At 34.6% G+C, this 20,416-nt stretch overlaps 1 protein-coding gene across 1 annotated transcript; it reads right to left on the reverse strand.

Moving 5' to 3' along the window:
• Positions 1-17,325: 17,325 nt before the first annotated feature.
• Positions 17,326-20,129, reverse strand: LOC145034406 (protein PAM71, chloroplastic). The gene is made up of 12 exons (XM_078982810.1): positions 19,873-20,129; positions 19,293-19,359; positions 18,884-19,186; positions 18,716-18,769; positions 18,563-18,624; positions 18,396-18,464; positions 18,260-18,311; positions 18,114-18,188; positions 17,898-18,027; positions 17,714-17,784; positions 17,594-17,641; positions 17,326-17,498 (listed from the first exon to the last, which is right to left on the reverse strand). Exons 1-12 carry the CDS (start codon positions 20,040-20,042, stop codon positions 17,427-17,429), a joined length of 1,173 nt encoding a protein of 390 aa, XP_078838936.1. The 5' UTR covers positions 20,043-20,129; the 3' UTR covers positions 17,326-17,426.
• Positions 20,130-20,416: the final 287 nt, after the last annotated feature.

The following is a 20,416-nucleotide window of genomic DNA, read 5'->3' on the forward strand; positions in this document are numbered from 1 at the left end:
ATTACGTTTAATTTTTGGTTCTAGTAGAGGAACTTAGGGTTAGGGTTTGTTAAATGATGAAATTAATTCTTTACAGTTCGTAAATAACCTTGGAATGTTCATGCTAAGTGTTTGGAAGTGGTATAGGAGTAAAACCCAGGGATATGTTGACTGGATTTTCCCCGATTATGAAGATTCGGCCTCCTGTGGTTACGAACTCACGACGTGAATCATACAAGATTCACGACGTGAATTCTGGTGCTAATCAGAGTTCATTTGTTTTATGTTTGACTTGTGGATATTTGTTTCGGCTGTTTCTTTTTCGTGTTTTTGCAGGAATGGCTCCAAGAAGAGAGGCTCCAGCTGGGGTTGCGGGTTTACACCCGTTTTACAATTTTCCCGCGACAACGGCCCGGTATGTGTTGACCCGTTGGAACAACAGATTGGGATGGCTTTATAACAGGGAAATTGCAGTTGCTCCAACAGTCAATTGGACAAGATTGAGGGAAGTAGGGCTCGTAGACCGGGTGGGCCCGTATTTGAAAAAGACATTTATTGGAGATGGCTATTCGTTCACCTGTTCAGGTTGGCAAAATCTGTTCCGGGTGCAAGAGCGGGTCTACAAGGAGTTTTGTGTCGAGTTCTTCGCAACGGTGACGTTTTAGGAAATGGTCCAAGATCCACATTGGCCACATGCGTTGGTATTTCGATTGGGGGCGAATACAGGGAGTGCAGCCTAGTTGAGTTTGCTTGGAGAGTGGGACTGTATGATCGACAGGAGGCTGTGACTCCCGAGTTTGGCATGTTTTTAGGAGAGGCTGCTAGAGGATATATGGAGGGTGTCACGGGATATTCTTTTTGGCATAACATTGCCTCCGGGATGTTTAATTCCGGAGTATCTCCTGAGAGTAGTATTCGGTCCCCGATCCATCGTTTACTCCACCGGTTCATTACCTTTTCCATCAACCATAAGAGGCATGGTGACAAAGTGACTAAGCAGAACTTATTTTTCTTATGGTGCATCTTACAGCCTGGTGTCTGTTGTAACATCCCGTATTTCCTAGCCCGTTTTCTGGCTGGGTCTGCTGCGAGTTCGCGCCCTGGGAGCCCTATTTGTGGGGGTCATTTTGTTACTCGTTTGACCCGTTCTTATCATCTGATTGTTCCCGATATTATTAGATCCATGACGTGTGTAGACGAACATGACTTTGGTATGGGATATTTGGAGACTATGTGAGTGGTCCGAAATTTTGGATCGCACTGGGGAATAGTTCCATCAGACGCTGAGGGTGAAGATGAGGATGATCAGCCAGCCGATCAACCTGCACCAGAGCCGAGACCGAGACGCAGGAACATAAGAGGAAGGGGAGACCGCGGGCAGCCGACACACCCAACTGCTTCCATGGTGGGTGCACCTTTTGGGGGTGATATGGCTGGTTACTTTGACCAGTTATCGTTGAGTGTGAATTGGATAGGCGGCAGGATGGAAAATGTGGTTCGGCATCTTGGGGTGGAGTAGCCGTCTCATTTAGGGTATCATTACCCGAATTGCCCGCGTTGGTCGGAGTATGGTGGTCGTGGAGGTGATGGAGCTGGTACCAGTGGAGCGCATGAAAATGAGGCGGATGATTGATCGTTATTTATTTTGTTTGATTTGTGTTTAGTTTCTTTTAGTTTATTTTAGTTTGTTTTTAGTTTGTTTTTATGGGATTGTAAGAACTACTTTGAATATTATGTTACTTTTATTCTTCGTTGTTGATTGTTTCTCAGAAATTCCTATGGAGTGCTTAGGAGGGATAGCGAGTTATGGATGCGTACATTTTTAGCTGGGAGTGTTTAATTCCGAGAGTCGAGACCCATATTTTCACAATACGTTTGGGGTGAGTTAATGAAGTGGAGTGTCCGCGAATGAGTTATAAACTGATGACTTTGGAAGAGTCTTAATACATTAAGACATTAGAAGAAGGATTGAGCAATGTTTTCTACTTGTCCAGTTCTCACGACGTGAACATTTCTAATTCACGTCGTGAGTCAGTTATAAGGAGGTTGTCAGGATATGTTCGGTTCGATTTCACGTCGTGAATTATTACACGCTCACGTCAATCAAGTTTATATTTTTGGAAGTCCATATTCAAATTGCACATTTTCTACACTTTTCGAGATGCTCACGCTGCTATTCCAGGGGAGTCTGTTCCTTTTTCTCCCTTTTCTTTAATTTTTGATTTGTTTTTATACATACAATGAGGGCATTGTATGAAATAAGTGTGGGGTAGGGGTAGAAAAAGTAAATTGCTAGGAAATTTTGAAATTTCAAATTTTTATTAATTGGATCTAGTAATAATAATTTGAGCTATAATTGCTAGTATTATGCGGGATGATCCGATGAAAGTTCAAATGTTTAGTTGAGCCAATATACGTTATAGTGCATTTGTGGCTTCCCTTATTTTAGTGAAATCATGGAACAAAAACATAACCCCGCTCGGTTTGAAGGATGTAATATGTTTAGCAGCCTAAACCTGAAATATATCCAGGGAAATTATTATCATTAACCAATAAAGGTTGAAGTTGAGCGCCCCTGCTTAAGCATGTAGGGTTTTGAGTGAAAAAAAGAACGAGTTACATGTTTAAAAAAAAGAAGAAGAGAGAGAATTACAAGAAAAAGTTTGAAGAATTTTTGGAGCATCAAAGTTAAAGTATGAAATTAGAAGATCAAAAATTCTGAAGAAGTTCAAAAAGTTGAAGATACCAAGAAATCAAATCAAATAAGGAGGTGAATTCAAAAGAAATCAAAGATCGACTTGTTAAGAAAGTGAAGAATTCCAAAGAGCTCCATAGTGGTATCATAAATTGTAATTTTCTAGATTATGTATGCTTGGGTTGCTCAACCAAAAATACCTTGAGGTTAAGAGGTTTTCTGGGGATGGATTCGGAGGGTTGCATAAAATGAGCATTGTTCGGAAAAAGTGGGCAAGTGTTTATGAAGATTGTGAGTATTTAAAGTATGGGGGGGTACTTTAGGAAAATTTTAGACAAAAATGCATGCGTAGAGGTCTTGGCATAATGGCTGAATTGGAATCGGATTGTTCAATGTAATGTTAGTTTAAATTTGCTTGAGGGCAAGCAAAGCCTAAGTGTGGGGTATTTTGATATTGCCATATTTATACTTATTTTTTGGGCAATATTTAAGTACATTTTTATTGAAAAGTTGGTAATTTGTTTAGAATAATGGTACTTATGAGCTTAAATGTTGTTTACAGCAAAAAAAAAAGAAGAAGACATTTTGAAGAAAAGAGGACTGGAAACGTTAAAGAAAGAAACTTAGGAATTAGAGGAGTAAAAGTGAAGCAAATCTGGAGAAAAGGGTTATTCACGACGTGATAATTAAAGAACTCACGGCGTGAATCAATGGTTCTAGAAGATATGTACGCGGGTGAAGAAATCCTTGGCGGGCACGGTTATCTACTACTCACGACGTGAATTTATTATTATTCACGACGTGAATGTACGGATAACAACAATTATAAAGATCCTTAACTATTACGAATGGGGGGACTTTTGGCAGAAGAAAAGGAGTTCCAGGAGACGTTTCAGAAGAGAAGAAAGGTTCTGGAAGAGAGATTTCAACACCAAAAGAAGTAAAGTTTTATATTTAGTTGATTATAAACATGTTTTTCATTAGTTTTAGCTGTGTTAGTTTAATTACTACGATGAGCAGCTAAATCTAGCTACTTTTGCTTAGCTAGATGAAGCTTTGAACTTATGAATAATTATATGTTTATGGATTAATTGAGTTGGTAAGAATTGTTTGTGTTTGATTTGTATAACCTAGCATGTTAATATTTGTTTATCTAATTGCTAGATTGCATGTTCTGTGTAGCTTAGTGATTATGAAACTGCATGAACTTGTTACCTAATAATTTAATGAACATTAAATTGTTAGAGCTACGATTGACCAATCTTAGTTAGTAATTAGACTGAATAAATCTTAGTTGTGCTAGAGAACGTGAATTGTGACCATAAATTGCGTTTATACAACAAATCTTACATAGCATATCTACATTCATAATTAGTTATGTGTTTAATTATGTGTGAACATACATGGTTTAACATGAATTAGTTACTTATTGGTAAGATAGAACTAAATTACTAATATAACTAAAACCCAACTTAATAACCCATAATCATTAGCTAGCCATAAGGAAGAAGTGGATTCAACTAAGCAAGAGTGTGTTTTTATTTAATTAAGTTCATCTGATCTTGCAAAACCAGATAAAACCCTTTATTAAATTTGTTAATAAATTAGGTTAATTTAATAGTAAGTAGATTAATTAGTAACACCGTTCCCTGTGATCGACACCCGACTTACCTAAGCTATACTATAATCTGACTAGGTACACTGCCTATAAGTGCATAGTTAGTCTTAGTTTGTTAGGTTATAAATATTAAAATTAGTGGGTACTTTTGTGCACATTAGTTTCCAACACGCCATCCTTTTGGATTTGGGCGATCCATTTCTTGTTAACATGTCCAAGACGACAATGCCACAAGCATGCTTTGTTTATACCATTAGATGAATCAATTTGAAATACACTATTACCTAAATTATCTGCACAAATCACAGTTTCATACACACCATCATAAGGTAAAGCTTCAAAATAATACACACCATTTTCATAAGTAGAAATAGAACCATTCTTGTCATCAAAAGAATATATAAAACCTTGTCTGAACAATGCATGAAAAGAAATAATGTTTCGTGTCATTTCTGATGAGTAGCAACAATTCATCAAATCTAAACTAATACCATTACGAAGCACTAAGCTATAAACTCCAATCTTGGTAACATATGAAGATCTCCTATTGCCTATGACCAAGTTCATCCTTCCATGCTCCACATCCTCACTTTTTCTTAGCCCATGCAAATCAGAAAAAATGTGAAAACCATATCTTGTATCAAGGACCCAAGAATGAGAATATGATGAGTTTTTAGATAATATGGTGTAAATACCTACCGAGGTTGGCTTCACCTTGCCATCCTTGATATCGTGTAAGTATTTCAGGCAACTTCGTTTCCAATGCCTCTCGTCATTGCAGTAAAAGCAAGTGGCATCCTTTGGGTGATGAACAGGGGGAGCATCAGAACCGGACTTTCCTTTGGGTTCATTACTAGATGACCCAACATGGGACTTTCCCTTCCAGTTCATCTTGGGAGGACCTTTCCTCTTTTTCCCTTTACCAATGGCTAGAACAGGGGAAACAACAGGAGTGGAGGCAACACCTTTTCCCTTCATTCCTGCTTCAAATATTCACAGGAGGTTGTGCAATTGTGATAAAGTAGTTTCGTTGTTATTCAAATGATAGGTCAATATGAAATGATCATAACAACTTGGAAGAGAGTTCAACACTATGTCGATTGTCAACTCTTCGTTAAAATTCACATTCAGCTTGATGAGCCACGAACTCCACCACCTATAATTGCCATAAGACCACTTCCGTAAATTTCCAATTACCAAAATACCCCAAAAGCCAACTAGTAAATCCTTGGTCAAAGTCAAAGTCAATGGTCAAGGTCAACAGTCCATGTTGACCCGACTCGTAGAGTGCAGTTCACTGACTCGTCGAGTCCTTCCAGAACTCGAGAAGGCGTGAAATCTCTATTTGAGTCGTCGTGTTTTCCTTCAACTCCCCGAGTTCATGCCTGTCCAAATGTCGGGGAAATCCTAGTTGACTCGCCTAGTCATCCTACTGACTCGCCGAGTCCATGCAGAAATCCTTGCACGATAATATTCATCGGACTCGCCAGGTTGCCCATGCAACTTGTCGAGTGTCTTCAGTCCTTTCTCCATTTAGATGCTTTTAAGCTATCCCAAAGCTCCATATTGCAGATCAAGCTTCCCAAGACATGTTTATAATGTAAAGTTGCAAACTTTACAAGCATGTAAGACTCTAAAGGCTTAGAATGCCAAATCCAAGCTTATAATGGGGTTTAACTCAAAAGTGAAGGTTCATACTTGCTAAAGTTGGAGACTTTATAGCTATAGAGACCAAGATAAGCTCAGATATGAAGTTGCAACTTCAGATCCTAGCTCACACTTGAAAATAGTTAATATACATACTAGAAAAGCCTTAATCTTAAACATAAAGAGATCTGGAAAGAGGGAAGGTCAAGGTAACGACTTGTTACATTCAAACTGATGCGAATAAGCAGAAGAGTCAGATCTACTAGCTCCTCTTGCACTACTCCTCTTATACTTCAAGTCTTCTTTTGCAAATCACCTTCCAAGCTTGAAAATCACATAAGAATGGAGTGCACACATGAATTAGAGTTTCTGGACTCACAAGGGGCTTTAAGGGGAGGCTAAGGGGGAAAAGGATCCTTTAAATAGGGTGCAAAACCCCAGAAATTAGGGTTTCATCCTTCAGCCCCAACTCGTCGAGTCGTGTCCTCCGACTCGTCGAGTTGGTCACTTAAATACGTGGCCAAAAACGTCTATACCCGACGAGTTAGGGCATCCAACTCGTCGAGTGGACCTTTCTATATGAAAAATAAAGCTGTAAAATTAACACCTGAGAGTTGGGGCGTTACTTGACCGATCTCCCCATGGCCGCAGTGTCGGTCTTGAACTCTCGCTTCGCCGGCGATGAGAGCAGCAGCGGTGATGCGTCAGCAGAAAGAAGGGAAGAAGGAGGAATGGTCGGAACAACAACAACGACATCCACACGACCAACTGTGGCTTCGTCTTCAACAAAAGCGGTGCCGCGGTGGCTGGAGATGAGGCACTGTCTACACTCGAAGGTCGCCTACAATCCCTCGTTGGTCTTAGTTGCTCTTGTTGTAAAGAAAAAGGTGTCACCGATTGTCTTCGTCGGTTGGAAAAACGAGAGGAAAAGGGTGGTGGTGGCTGGCTATCGTTTTAGGGTTAGGGTTACGGGAATAAGGGTGACGGGTTATAAACTCCCGTCCACATTCAAACTTCAGCCATATTAACGTTTTCAGTCCCTCCCCCTCCCATTGTTTTCAAATAAGGTCCATAAATTACCATTCAGCCCACAACACTCCAAAATCCTTTCAATTTAAGTCCATATTTACCAAACACCACTAGGGGTGTGCAAAAAAACCGCAAACCCGAGCTGATCTGGCCAAACCGAAACCGAAAAAACCGAATCCGAAAAAACCAAAACCAAAACTAAAAAACCGGGTACGTATGGGTCGGTTTCAGTTTGGATATTTAGATATCCGCGGATACCCAAAACGAACCATCATATATATATATATATATATATATATATATATATATATATATATATATATATAAAAGATTCGGTTATATTAATATATTTAAATAACTCTCTATCACTTTAATTCGAACATAGTGTGTTTTGTGTTTTGTTTTGTGTAAATCTAAAAAATCTAGAAGTGAAGTTGGTTTTAAGATATCAAATTAATTATCCTTCATAGTCAAAAAATTAGTTTGAGGCCACATGCAAAAAAACAAGAATTAATAAATATTAAATATCAATATATCAAAGAATTGATGATTGGTATCATAATATTAAAAAGTTGGTTTATTAGCAAGCATTGATTTTTTTTCTTAATTTTGTGAGTTTTTTATTTTTAGAAAAGAATTGCTTAAAATGGAGTTTGTAGTTTTGATTGATTATTATTTTTTATATTTAACGGATACTCGTGAATCAAACCGTGGTTACCCACCTTTATACGGTTCGTTTTTTTAACAATTCCGTTCGGTTACAGTGAGTGCTACCAAGGTACCCGCCCTGTTGTCACGATTTATAATTTTTTTACTATCCAATCTGAACCGCTCCGTGAACACCCCTAAACACCACTGACTTTTGAAAATCTTTACAAAACCAATCCGAAACTTACATTTTTAACCCCTAAAATCCAAAATTATGACATTTAACTATTCAAAGCCAACACCTTGCTAAATTATTATTGATATTGGATATAATAATATAAAATAATAATAAAAATTTACATCTCGGGGTTTTTAGAGTTTATTATTTATTTAATTTCAAACCAAATGTTACACTTACTATTATTCACGCTGTGAATTTGAACTGAAAAATTGATTTTTTTAACTATCAATGTGAATCTATGTTTAAAGAGTACCAAAATAATATAAATTTTGTTATATTTGTTAATTTTTTTATAAACAATAGACATTATGTAACATCCCAAAAATACCACCCAAAATTTTTTGTTAGAAAACTTTACTAAACCATAATATTAAATATCAAAAGAGAAAAACCATGAATCGTGTATCTCAAATGTCATAATAAATTTATCAAATCGAAACTAGTGTCAAGATCATATCAAAATATCAAAGTCTAACTCCCAGGCTAAACTGTGTTGTGTGCCATGCCATCATCCCGAGCCCTTCCCTTTGCTAGCTGTAGTACCTGAAACCAAAAACTGAAACCGTAAGCACGAAACTTAGTGAGCTCCCCCAAACTACCACATACTATACAATAACATATAAGCACATACTGGGCCTTGCCCACTGCATCGGACCGAAGTCCGGAAATGACTAGGGCCTCGCCCATTGCATCAGACCGAAGTTCGGAACTGCATCGGACCGAAGTCCGAAACTAACTAAGGCCTTGCCCACTGCATCAGACTGAAGTTTGGAACTAACTAGGGCCTTGCCCACTTATCAGACCGAAGTACGGAACTGACTGATCATATCATAACATAATCAAAGCATATAAGATAAACATAACATAAACATATATATATATATATATATATGTATGTATGTATGTATATATATATATATATATATATATATATATATATATATATATATATATATTGCATAATGCATCAGACCATAGTCCGGAACACATGACACATAACATGCTTGTATCACAAAGACATCAAGCATACTGAACTACTGCATTGGACTGTAGTCTGGAACTACTGCTAACTAAATGGGCCGACATTGTGGCCGTAGACCCGTTCCTACTGAAAGGAAAACTCACCTCGTAAGGTTGTCTGCTGAAAAGTTGATCGAGAACTATCTGACTATTGCTGCAGTAACTCCCCAGCTACAATTCTCCAAATACACTTAATCAAACACAAAGAACTAATCTTAGGGTAAAATGACTATTTTACCCCTGATTAAAGTAAACAACCCGTTGACCTAACTCACCGAGTTGGGCCGCCAACTCGTCGAGTCCCTATCTTTCCTTTTATTTCCTTTCCCGACTCCACTCGCTGAGTTTAGCCACAACTCGATGAGTTCCCCTTCCTGATATCGTGTCAACCTTCATACGACTCGCTGAGTTGTATGATCAACTTGTCGAGTTCACCTTCAACATAAGAACACGTTCAGTCCGTGACTCGTCAAGTTGTATGAACAACTCGTCGAGTCTGTTCTTACGGGTAAGGAGATTGCCTTGGACTCGCCGAGTCAGGGCGTAGACTCGCCGAGTCCCTCTACACTCAGATCCATGACTTAACTCACTAAGTCCTTACTCCACTCTCTAAACAGACTTGCTACTATTGAATCGGGAATCTAGGACTCGCGACCTGACTTGCCGAGTCAGAAGAACGACTCGCCGAGTCCTTTGCATGCAGTTTCTATTCAGTCGATTCTACTCAGCTTCAGTGCATCCAATTCATAGATCTGGGTTTCTGGGACTATTTGTTTCTGGGACTATTTGAACACGTAAAGTTGCTAACTTTACGTGTATCTAAGAGGCAATGAAGCAATAACATTCAAACTTGGCTATTATGGAAGGTTACTTGACTAGAACAAAGCCATGGCTGCCAAAAGGTGGCCTTCTTGAGATCCTGGAGCTCAAGAGAGGCTAGATCCGAGATATGGCTCGGTTACAAAACTTCATCACTAGGGATTTGGGGTTTTTGAGCTCAAAGCCATCAATTTGGGGACAAACTATATCTAGTAGTACAATAATCAAGATAAAAGCTTTATTACCAGAAAGGATGGCCAAAGAGGAGTATAATCTGGATTTACTTCTTCTTCATTGAGTTCTTCTACCTTCTCCTTCTTCTTCTTGCTCAACAATGAACCAAAAAATTCCTTCACAAGGGAAAAGATCACTCCACACACTTCAAGGAGGCTAGGGTTTCAGGAATAAGTCTCTGAGAGGTGAAGGAGGCTGGTTTGGGGCTATAATGATGTTTAAATAGGGTACACACCCTGAAAATTAGGGCTTCATCCAGACTGGTGGACTCGCTGAGTCCGGAATATGGACTCGTCGAGTCGCCATGCCAACTTCACGTGCTGACCTGCTGCTACTCGACGAGTTAGGGCCACCGACTCGTCGAGTAGCTTCTAAAATAAGAAGAGAAATAATGTTTTAAATGCGTACCAGGAACGGTGCGTTACACATTAATTAAAAAAAAAAAACAAAAAAATGAAGTGAGTTTTTTGACAAAAAAATCATTTATATATATCAATATGGATCTTTATGGAAAGATGATAAAAATAATGAACAAATGTATATTCGTTTTTTTTTTCGATAAAAAACATGGCCTAAAAAAATTAAATTAAAAAAAATAAAAGTGAGTTTTGTTATAAACCGTTACATATATGTCAATTGTAAAAATCTACAACTCTTCATTTTTCTGTTGATCACTTTAAATTCCAATGCTTTGGATTCATTTCTTGGTTTCTTGATTAATAATGGTTCTGTATTGAACTTTTATATATATATATATATATATATATATATATATATATATATATATATATATATATATATATATATATATATATATAAAGAGAGAGAGAGAATAAATAGATTATGATGTCCATATATTATTGTTTTGATAGAATATTAGTTATCCTATTTAATTCTAAATAATATCTTTTAAAATTTCAATTCCTAATATAACTAATATAATTGCATATCATATATTTATTATTACATTATATTATCAAAAGTCTTTTAGTCCAGCTAGTGTACTAAAAGACGTGCCATGGTGCGGCCAATGCGTGAGGTGTGACTTCGCCGTTACGAAAAACCTAATAACGTTGTTGTTAGGCGTCGTACATGTCAAGACGTGATATGGCGTGTCATAGTGCGTTATAACGTGTTATGACGAATGTTTTTTTTTGGGACATATTTTTTTTGCTCTTTGTTATGTTTTTTCTAATCGTAGGTACAAATATTGTGTTTTTTTGTTAACATTTTGTTATTAGTTATTGATCAAACACTTCTAAAAAGTAGTTATGTTTAATATAAATTTATATTTATGTGATAACATAATTTTAAATTAATAGAAAATCGTCGTCTTACATCACGTGTTGAAAAACGCCATGGCTCGCCATGACTCGTTAAATCTTACCGCCACGCCACGCCTTGCGCCTAATGCCATTTAGAACCTTGAGCCTAGCAATATCGGATATTGTTTTCAATTCTTAAGGTTGAGGGTTCAAGTCTCATCTGAGACATAAGTGAATTTAGGAGTATAGTTGATTTGTCGTTACAAAAAAATATAGTTAATATTATATTATATTAAAAAACATTCATTAATGTTATTGGTTCAGCTCGATTTTAGAAGAAAATCATAACCGAACCATATGTATTTAGTTAATCAAAATTAAAAGTCACACCACGTGTTTTATTAATGTAAGGTTCGGTTATATTGGTTAATTTGATTTTAATTCCGATTTTTTGGTTAATATAGACACGTCGGGTAGCATCAATGGTTGAATACCGTCTATCTTTTTTATTATTATTATTATTATTATTTTTTAATAATAATTTTATATACATATATCCTTAACTAATGGTTTTGAGTTTTGACTGCTAATACAGGAAGTCAGGAACCTAAAACATCTTTTTGTATTCAAAGATAAAATCGCATAATTTATTGTCATCAAATTCATTCATTTGTTAATACAAATTACAAGGGTACTTATTTTAAAATGTTTTATTAAAGATTAAATTTTTTATTGCAATTATATAATTTTACTAATCGTTTTTAAGTCATTAACTATTTATAAAAAACAAAAATTAAGACAGAAAAATGTCACTCGTACCAAAAAGCCCTATTATTTGACCATCTATTTTCACGCATCTATAAACTATAAAAAAAGTTTGTAGGGGACAAGGTGAGTTCCAAATATATCTAGGTATTAGAGAATATGCGAGGAATCATTCGGTTTAGTATATGTATATGTATGATGATATTGTGTTGTCACTTGTTCCTCTCTTGGAACTTATGTAAAGGTAAAGCTACCCGTTTATATGTGGAAAATTGTAAGGAAAAACATAATATATAATATGAAAGTCTTATTATTGATTATCAATGTTATCCAAGTCATTTTGATATCTTTAATTTATGAAAAACTACAAATCAATATTATTGATTTAGTATTTAGTTTAATGATTATTATTAAACTTATAAAATGTTTTAAAGGGGCAAGTGGATATGTTTTTTTAATGATTACTTGATTATTATGACTTTAAATCGTAATATTTCGCTTATGGTGTTTGAATATCGTATTTTAACTTATGGTTATCAAATTATTTATAGGCTAAATGATTATTTTTTGTGCTATTTGAGTGATCATTGTAGATGATGACCAAGATGAAAATATATGTTTGCGGGTGCCTATGCAGATTTGCATCAATACAACATGTAGATATTTATCTCGGTTATAGTCAAATTGGTTTCAAAAGTTGATTTAAAAAGGTTGTTTATCGTCTTCTCAAACTTCAATTTTGATAAATGGATATGAGTTTCAATTTGGACAACATTTATGACAAAGTGATTTTTTTTAATAGCTATGGAGGATTCGCATGTAGGAAGTGAAGATATTGTTGTGAATGACCTTTATTCATGTGTTAAGGTTGTCGATAATAACTTATTAATTTCTCATTTTTTATAAATCTAATTTCTTGGTGATTTTCCGCAAGAAAATGTTTGAAGCATTGATACTTTGTTGAATTTATTTAGCTTCCGATTTTAAGATCAATCCCCATAACTTGAATATATATATATATATATATATATATATATATATATATATATATATATATATGTATATATATATATGTATATATATATATATATATATATGTATATATATATGTATATATATATAGGGTGGGAGTTTCGATGTCCCTTCCATTTAGGTATTTTGGGTTACCGGTTGGAAAAATATGTTGCGGATGGAAGGTTGAAATCTTATTATTGTATCAACTTGGAAGGTCATACTATATCTATCGGTGATAGATCGACTCTTTTGAAGACTGTGTTTTGATAATCTTGGTATTTTAATGTGTATTTTTAGAGTCCTTTATAATGTTATTAAGGAGTTGGAAAGTAAGATAAACTATGTACCCCATTGAATATTACAAAATAGGTCATATGAAGTAAGAACCTGTTTTGTTGTAGTGTTGTGTGGCATCTGATATTTAGGGGTTGTTTGAAACCCGTCTGACTCGTCTGAGTCAGTGATTCTGGCTGACTCGGTCAGCCAGGTGTTGTTTGAAATGAGTCCGTTTCGGTCAGCAGGTATGGGTCAATCAGCTGAATAGGTCAGCCTGGGAGATGCGTCTGACTGGAAAAAAGACCTCCCTACCCCTGTCGTTCCCTTCGTGACCTAAAAAAAAAGCGGCAACCATTCTTCTCCCTTCCCTTCGACAGGTTAATCAGAGCGCTTCTCCCTTCCCTTCGACAGGTTCAATCAGAGCGCAAGATCACCAGCTTCTTCCTTCAATCGCCGTCTTCTTCCTCCAGCCGGAAATCTGCACTCCTTCCGTCTTCTTCCTCTAGCCGCTAGAATCTTCAACACAGGTATGCTCTAAAATCCGAAAATCTCTTACATACTCTATGAAATCCGAAAATGCTAGGTTATAACATCTTCTCCTACTTGTATAATCTCTAAAATCAATTGTGCATAGTGTATGAAATCATAAATTTTTTTTTTATGTATAATCTGTATAGAGTATGAAATCAGAAAAAAAAAAAAAAAATTTGTGTATAACATTAATTGTGTATAATGTATGTATAGATTATGAAACCATAATTTTTTTCATTGTATAATCTATGAAATTACTTGTATCAAATTGCAGTTAGGCTTTTCTTTCTTGTTTGTCACTGTTGTTCACAAAGTTGCAGCTTTAATAGAAACAACTAAGAAGAATCATGTGTATTGTGTTGATGATGCATCAAATGACTCATTCATAACATTATATATGTAATAAATGATGAGTAGATTGCTATTATTGTTTTGAATTGTTGCCCTTTTTGTGAAATCAGAAATCAAAAATTGGTTTTTAAATAAAAAATTGTTCTTGGTCTAATGTTATGAAATCTTAAATTGGTTATGACACGGCAATATTGGTTTGGAACAAAATTTGAAATCTTTTTTTGTGTACAAGCTATGTTGACAATGCTGTGAATTATTTATTTATTTATTTTTGTTTATAAGCTATGAAAGTTGGAATTTGTTTTTTGTTTATCTTGATAAAACATATGATAAATTACTTTAAATATTAATGTTTTAGGATGTTGGTTTGGAACGAAAGTGAGGACAAAACTTTTTTTGATGCATGTATCCATGAACTAACCACTAATGGTCGTGAGGGTTCTGGGCTTAAGACTAGTTCATGGAAGATAGTACGAGAAAAATTGATGATCGAACACGGTAAAGAGGTTGATCAGAAGCAAATGAGAAACCACTTTGACTACTACAAATCAAAGTATGTTGCTTGGGTGAAACTGAAAAACAAAATCGGCAATATATATGACCCTATAAAAAATAAATTTAACCTGACTGATGAACAATGGAAGGAAGAAGGGAAGGTAATATTTCTATAACGAATACTATTATAATTATTTTTATAAAAAATACTAATATTTAGAAAAATTGTAAACAGTTGAACAAGTTCGTGTTGTCATTGAAAACTAAACCCATGCTGTTTCCTGATCTTTGCACCCAACTATTTGAAGGGTCGACCTCAACTGACTTTCAAAGTTAGGGGCCATCTTCTACACTCCCTCGTCCTGTAGAAGAGTTTAGTGCCCAAGATTTTGATGATGATGTTCCAATGGGAACCTCAACACAACACGTAGGTGCAAGTGAAGAATCTTCGGGGCGTTCAAAAAATACGGAAGTTGGTGGAAACAAAAGAGTTGGTGGAAAAAAGAGAGATGCAAGGGCATTAGAAGTTGAAGAGGAGATTGTTAAGTTTGCAAGGTCGTTAGTGGAAAAAAAATGAAAGAATTGAAAAAGGTGAAATGGATAAGGATGTTGATGCGTGTATGGAGAAATTAAACAAAATGGAATGGGGAGAAGAAGATGAAATACACAAGACCGCTCTTTTGCTATTTGGTGAAAGTGCCGATGTTAGAAAAGTTTGGTTACGACTTTCGCATATTAGTTGTGAGTCGTGGGTAATGAGTGCGGGTAGGAAGTATGGTTACCTTTGATGATGTTTACTAGTTTTTTGTTGCGTGACTTTTTGTTATTTGCATGACTTTTGGATCCTATGTTTGATGAATTTTTTGGATGTTACTTTGGATGATGTGTACTAGGTTTTTTTTTTTTTTTTTTTTTTTTTTTTGTTATGTGACTTTTGTTACTTTGGATGATATTTGGATATTGAATATGACTTTTGTTATTTACTAGTTTTTGTTATATGACGTTTGTTATATGACTTTTGTTATCGTAACAGGTCAAGTATGGTTTCCGATGGTAAAGTTATAGCTTTTCTTTTACTTGTGTTTTATTGGCTGAGGTCAAACCGACGCAGACTAATCAGAATTCATAGAATTAGAGATAACGATTCAAGCGGGTATGCGTATACGCAAGATTTGATGTACGGAGACCCTACACAATGTTTCGATATGACGCTTCTTACACAAGAGGCATTTGCTTTATTATGCAACCACTTTACCAAAAAAAATTGTTTACAAGCTAGTAGGACAATTAGCATTGAAGAGAAGATGACTATATTCTTACATGTTATAGAACATAATGAACGTTTTCGTACGGTTAAGGGAAGATTTCATCACTCCACACTAACGATTCATCAATGTTTTCACGAGTTCCTAACAACAATGATGTGTTTTGCAAAAGAAATTATAGTACCAACAACTCCTAATCCAACAAGACATAACTCGGAACGACATAGACGGTTAAAAAACATTTTTTCCGGAACAATAGGTGCATTAGATGGAACTCTTGTCTATGCGGTTGTACCCATTGATCAACAAACTCGTTATAGAAGAAGAGGAAAAGGAGAATGTTTTCAAAATGTAATAGGAATTTGTGATTTTGATATGATATTCACCTTTGTTTGGGCTGGATGGGAGGGTATGACACATGATTCAAAAGTTTTGAAAGAAGTTGCATTCAATTCAACTTCTGGATTTTCATTTCCTCCACCAGGTTTGTAATCTTTATATAATTTTTATTATCTATCTTCTTTATACAATATGTGTCATTATATCGTTTTTCATCGTATTTTTGGTTTGTACATAGAAATTAAAAGCTTCAAGTCAATTCGATTTTTTTGTTACAAGGCCCAATGTTGGCAATTAATTCCTGTATCTGTTCTTTCATTTTCTAACATCTTGCCAAAAAATTAAAAATAAAAATAAATAAATAAGAGTTAAGTTTTTAAAACAACCCAAAATTAAAATATTGAGTTCTTTTGATATAACCTTCTAATCATCCCAAAAAATGATTTTTTTTAACATAACCATAACAATGTAATTTAGCAATAATAAACATATTATACTCGACTAAACAATTCTATAGAAACCTTCATGATTGACATTTAGCAAAAATTCATATACTCGTAAGCTATAAGGATTCAACATCATCTATCAATATTTTCTATTTTAAAAGAAATTGAAGAAAATAATTAGAGGATATAACTCTAATCTTGTTTGAAATACGTGTTGTAATTATAAACTAATTGTGATCTTATTACTTGCTGCTTAATATTTTGACCTAACTTGGTCAACGGTCATGGCTGTTAGGAACGTTAAATAGATATGGGAGAGGGACATAATCGAGTACTAAATTTTGATGATTTTTAATGTATTTAAATCCTAAAAACAAACACTTGACCACATCGTACAGTGTCTAAAACTTTTTTTTAGTTCTATGTCGACATATTTTGATAAACTATCGTACAAATATATATTAACTAGTTATTCAACCAATCTAACATAATATATATGTTTAATTTTTCTTTGTAATTTGATAATAAAATATTATAATAAAGAAAAGTATTAGTTATAAGGGGAGCAACCTTTCGGCCCAAATAGGAAAGTTAGAAGAAACATCAACCTCTAAATAGCAACTACCCAAAAAAAAAAAGAGTAGAATCTAAATCCCCAAAAATCTGCTAATAATCATATAAAGCAATCACCTTACAAAATTATGAAAAAAGTTGAATAATTGAATTTTTAGAAAACAAAGAAACAGATTCTAACTCACAATTTCAACCACTGTCACTGCTGCAAACACAAGGAAAAGAACACCTCCAACGTATGCAATCACCTATACAAAATAATATCAACTTTTATTATTATTATTATTATTCTGTTTTTAATAATTATGTAGTATGATGAATCATTTTCAATAATCGATGTAACCTTTTCAGATAAGAAACTTCCCAGTAATGACCCTCCAAGAACAGCCAACTACAAGAATTTGTTTCATTAAAATAATAATAAAAATAATAATAAAAATTTGAATGTAAATTAATAAATTACCAAAGTTGCGAGTCCATGACCAGCTAGGGCCCCACCAATGACTCCAAGAGGTGAGGAGGCTGCAGCAAGAGCTGAACAAACACAACGTCTTAAATCTTAATAGAGTTTAAGCATAAGAAATAATGTTTATATATTTGTAATGATTTGAAACAAAATATTTAATTCTTTAAGGCCAATTACTTACCAATTGTAGAGAAGAATGATTTATCACCCCATTCAGCAACAAACACTAAAAGAAAAGTGCTAATGATTGTGCTAGCTGCAGCCAGAATCCCAGCACCATTTCCAAAAACTTCAGATACAGCTATCTCAGCCTGTAATAATAATGTTAATACCTTTATACTTTTTTTCTTTTTTTAAAATATTAAGTCTTTTATTCATGAAGTGAGTAAAAATTTACCTCCTTCTGTTCTTCTTCAGCTTTAAGTCCATCACCAGAAGAAGCATCAACCAATGTTGAAACACCAAAATAAACCTATATAATCCATTATAATTAATCTCATGAACATATACTTATATATTTTTTTTTTATTTCACATATATTACCAGAAGCAATGCTGCAGCAATATCATCAAGAGGAAGGTCCATGTCACCGAATCTGGAATTCATGATAATATATATGATTAGGATGAAAGAATAAAATGGATTTAATTAGCATCAATCAATTAAAGAGGAAAGAAACCTGAAGGGAAGGATTTCATCTACATAGTGAAAAGTTCGCCCAAGAACAACGGATATAATAGTCATTATCCTAATAATAATTCATAATGAACAAAATACATATTATATATATTATATTGTCACGTGAATAATTTGAAATACAGCTTAATATATATGTGTATCACTTACCCAAGTGCACCAAATGTCCCTAAGAAGACAACTGCAGCAGAATTCCGAGCTGCTAAAAGTGCCTAAAAGGGTAATGTGGGGAAATTTGCAATTAAAGTTTTTTTTTTTTTTTTGATAATATAATGTGAGAAAAATTAGTAAGATTTTGTTTACAGCAATGAAGAAGGTTTTGTCCCCCAACTCAGAGAAAAATATTAGCAAGAATGCCTGGAAAAAGGAATTATGTCAAGAATTGTTTGTAAACAGGATTGAAATAAATAAAGGAGGCACCAAATTAAAGGTAAAAAAAAAAACAGAAATAGGGAGATTGATTATACTAACTGAAGCAAAACCTGTGCTTAAATCACTGAGGTCTCCAAAAAACGAGTTAGACTGCATTAGATTAGCAACATCTGAACCTACAGCAAATGCGTTTTGAGAATCTTGAAGAGTTAAAATCCCGAATAACAGCATGAACTTTAGGCAGCTGTTCCATGATGTATTATCAATAGATAAATCCTTGAAAGGAAGTGGTATTTTTGGTGTTAACTTATGTCTTGAATATGATTTGTTTGAAGTACTGCATTCCCAATACTCTAAATTGTGGGTTAGTTTTGTTGCATCTTCATCATCAGAATGAAGTACCTTAAATTCCCAAAAATTACATGTCAGCATGTTAGTGAACACAAATAAGAGAATACACGTTTGAGGGAAATTTAGAATACAAACACATGCTTAAGAAGTTACTAACATTCATTTGAGATCTTGAGTGCTGACATTGCCTCAATCGCCTGTCATGTAGTTTGATGCAATGTTGCCTGCAAGAAATGAGATTCTTCTGAGCTCTACGTTACCCAATCATTAAAATTGTAAGGAGTTTAATTTTCAAATCCATGAAAACAGCAATTGGTTACTCATTTTGCAAAAATTCAAGCTAACCTTACAGATATTGGTAGCTAGATATTGTCACTCTTGCATAAGATTAGTCTATTTTGCAGCCACACGTTTGATTCAGCAAAAAATTATATCAATATTCAACGTTTCCTCTGAGAATTGAGAGGAACGAACTACAATTCTAAATTTGGACCAAAACTGATGAAATTCCCAATTCACCTATTGCCTAATTTGTTGGACAGCATTAACTTCGATTTTTTGTGAAACACACCCGCAAGGATGAAATGCGGGATTCAAACACCAACCAGAAATTGAATTATGCATTGCGTTACCTCGATTATCAATTTAAAATTTATGAAAAAAAAACATCACATGCAGGTTCATGAACTTAGATAAAAGAAATTCATATCGAAAACATTTGAAAACCATCAACATACCTGGAGGAGAAAAGGCGAAGTTGAGAAGTGTGAAGAGACGAAACATTAGAATCGAGAAAACATCGAAAGAATTCCAAAGGTTTAGCAGAAGTTGATTGAGTCGAAAAGGACGCAATCCTCCTCATCATCAACACGCTCTCTGATGAACAGAGAGTCGTCATGCTTCGCATTCTCACACAGTTCCACCTCGACGGTGTGTGTGGATCACCTTCCTTCCAATTGGTTTCAGTTTATTATGGATAAGCAAAGCGCCACTGGACCGTTACTTTCCCACCTCCAACTTTATTTATTTATTTATTTATTTTAGGTCGCTAATCACGAATGGTAAAATGAGAACAAAATGAGATGAGGTTTTCGTTTTTAGTTATAAGTAGAATATTTAGAAAATGTGTTTGATTAATAATGATCGAGTTTTTATTTTACATTTTAGAAAAGTAAAAAATGTGTTTTGAATCAAGTTGTCAACATTATAATCTTATTTAAAATAATTTGTGTTTTATAATATCGTGATTCTAAGATCGAATTAATAAAATCAGAACATTGT

Source organism: Lactuca saligna, chromosome 3 (genome assembly GCF_052625555.1).
Source record: "Lactuca saligna cultivar CGN05327 chromosome 3, ASM5262555v1, whole genome shotgun sequence".
NCBI classification, from domain to species: Eukaryota; Viridiplantae; Streptophyta; class Magnoliopsida; order Asterales; family Asteraceae; genus Lactuca; species Lactuca saligna.

What these genes read in the sequence shown, in the direction of transcription:
- LOC145034406 (XM_078982810.1), bottom strand. Translation starts at nt 20,042, where the DNA reads ATGCGAAGCATGACGACTCTCTGTTCATCAGAGAGCGTGTTGATGATG. An exon ending in CTGAAGAAGAACAGAAGGAG is followed by an intron (nt 18,028 to 18,113) that starts GTAAATTTTTAC and finishes TTATTATTACAG; the next exon opens with GCTGAGATAGCTGTATCTGA. An exon ending in GTCATGGACTCGCAACTTTG is followed by an intron (nt 17,642 to 17,713) that starts GTAATTTATTAA and finishes AAATTCTTGTAG; the next exon opens with TTGGCTGTTCTTGGAGGGTC.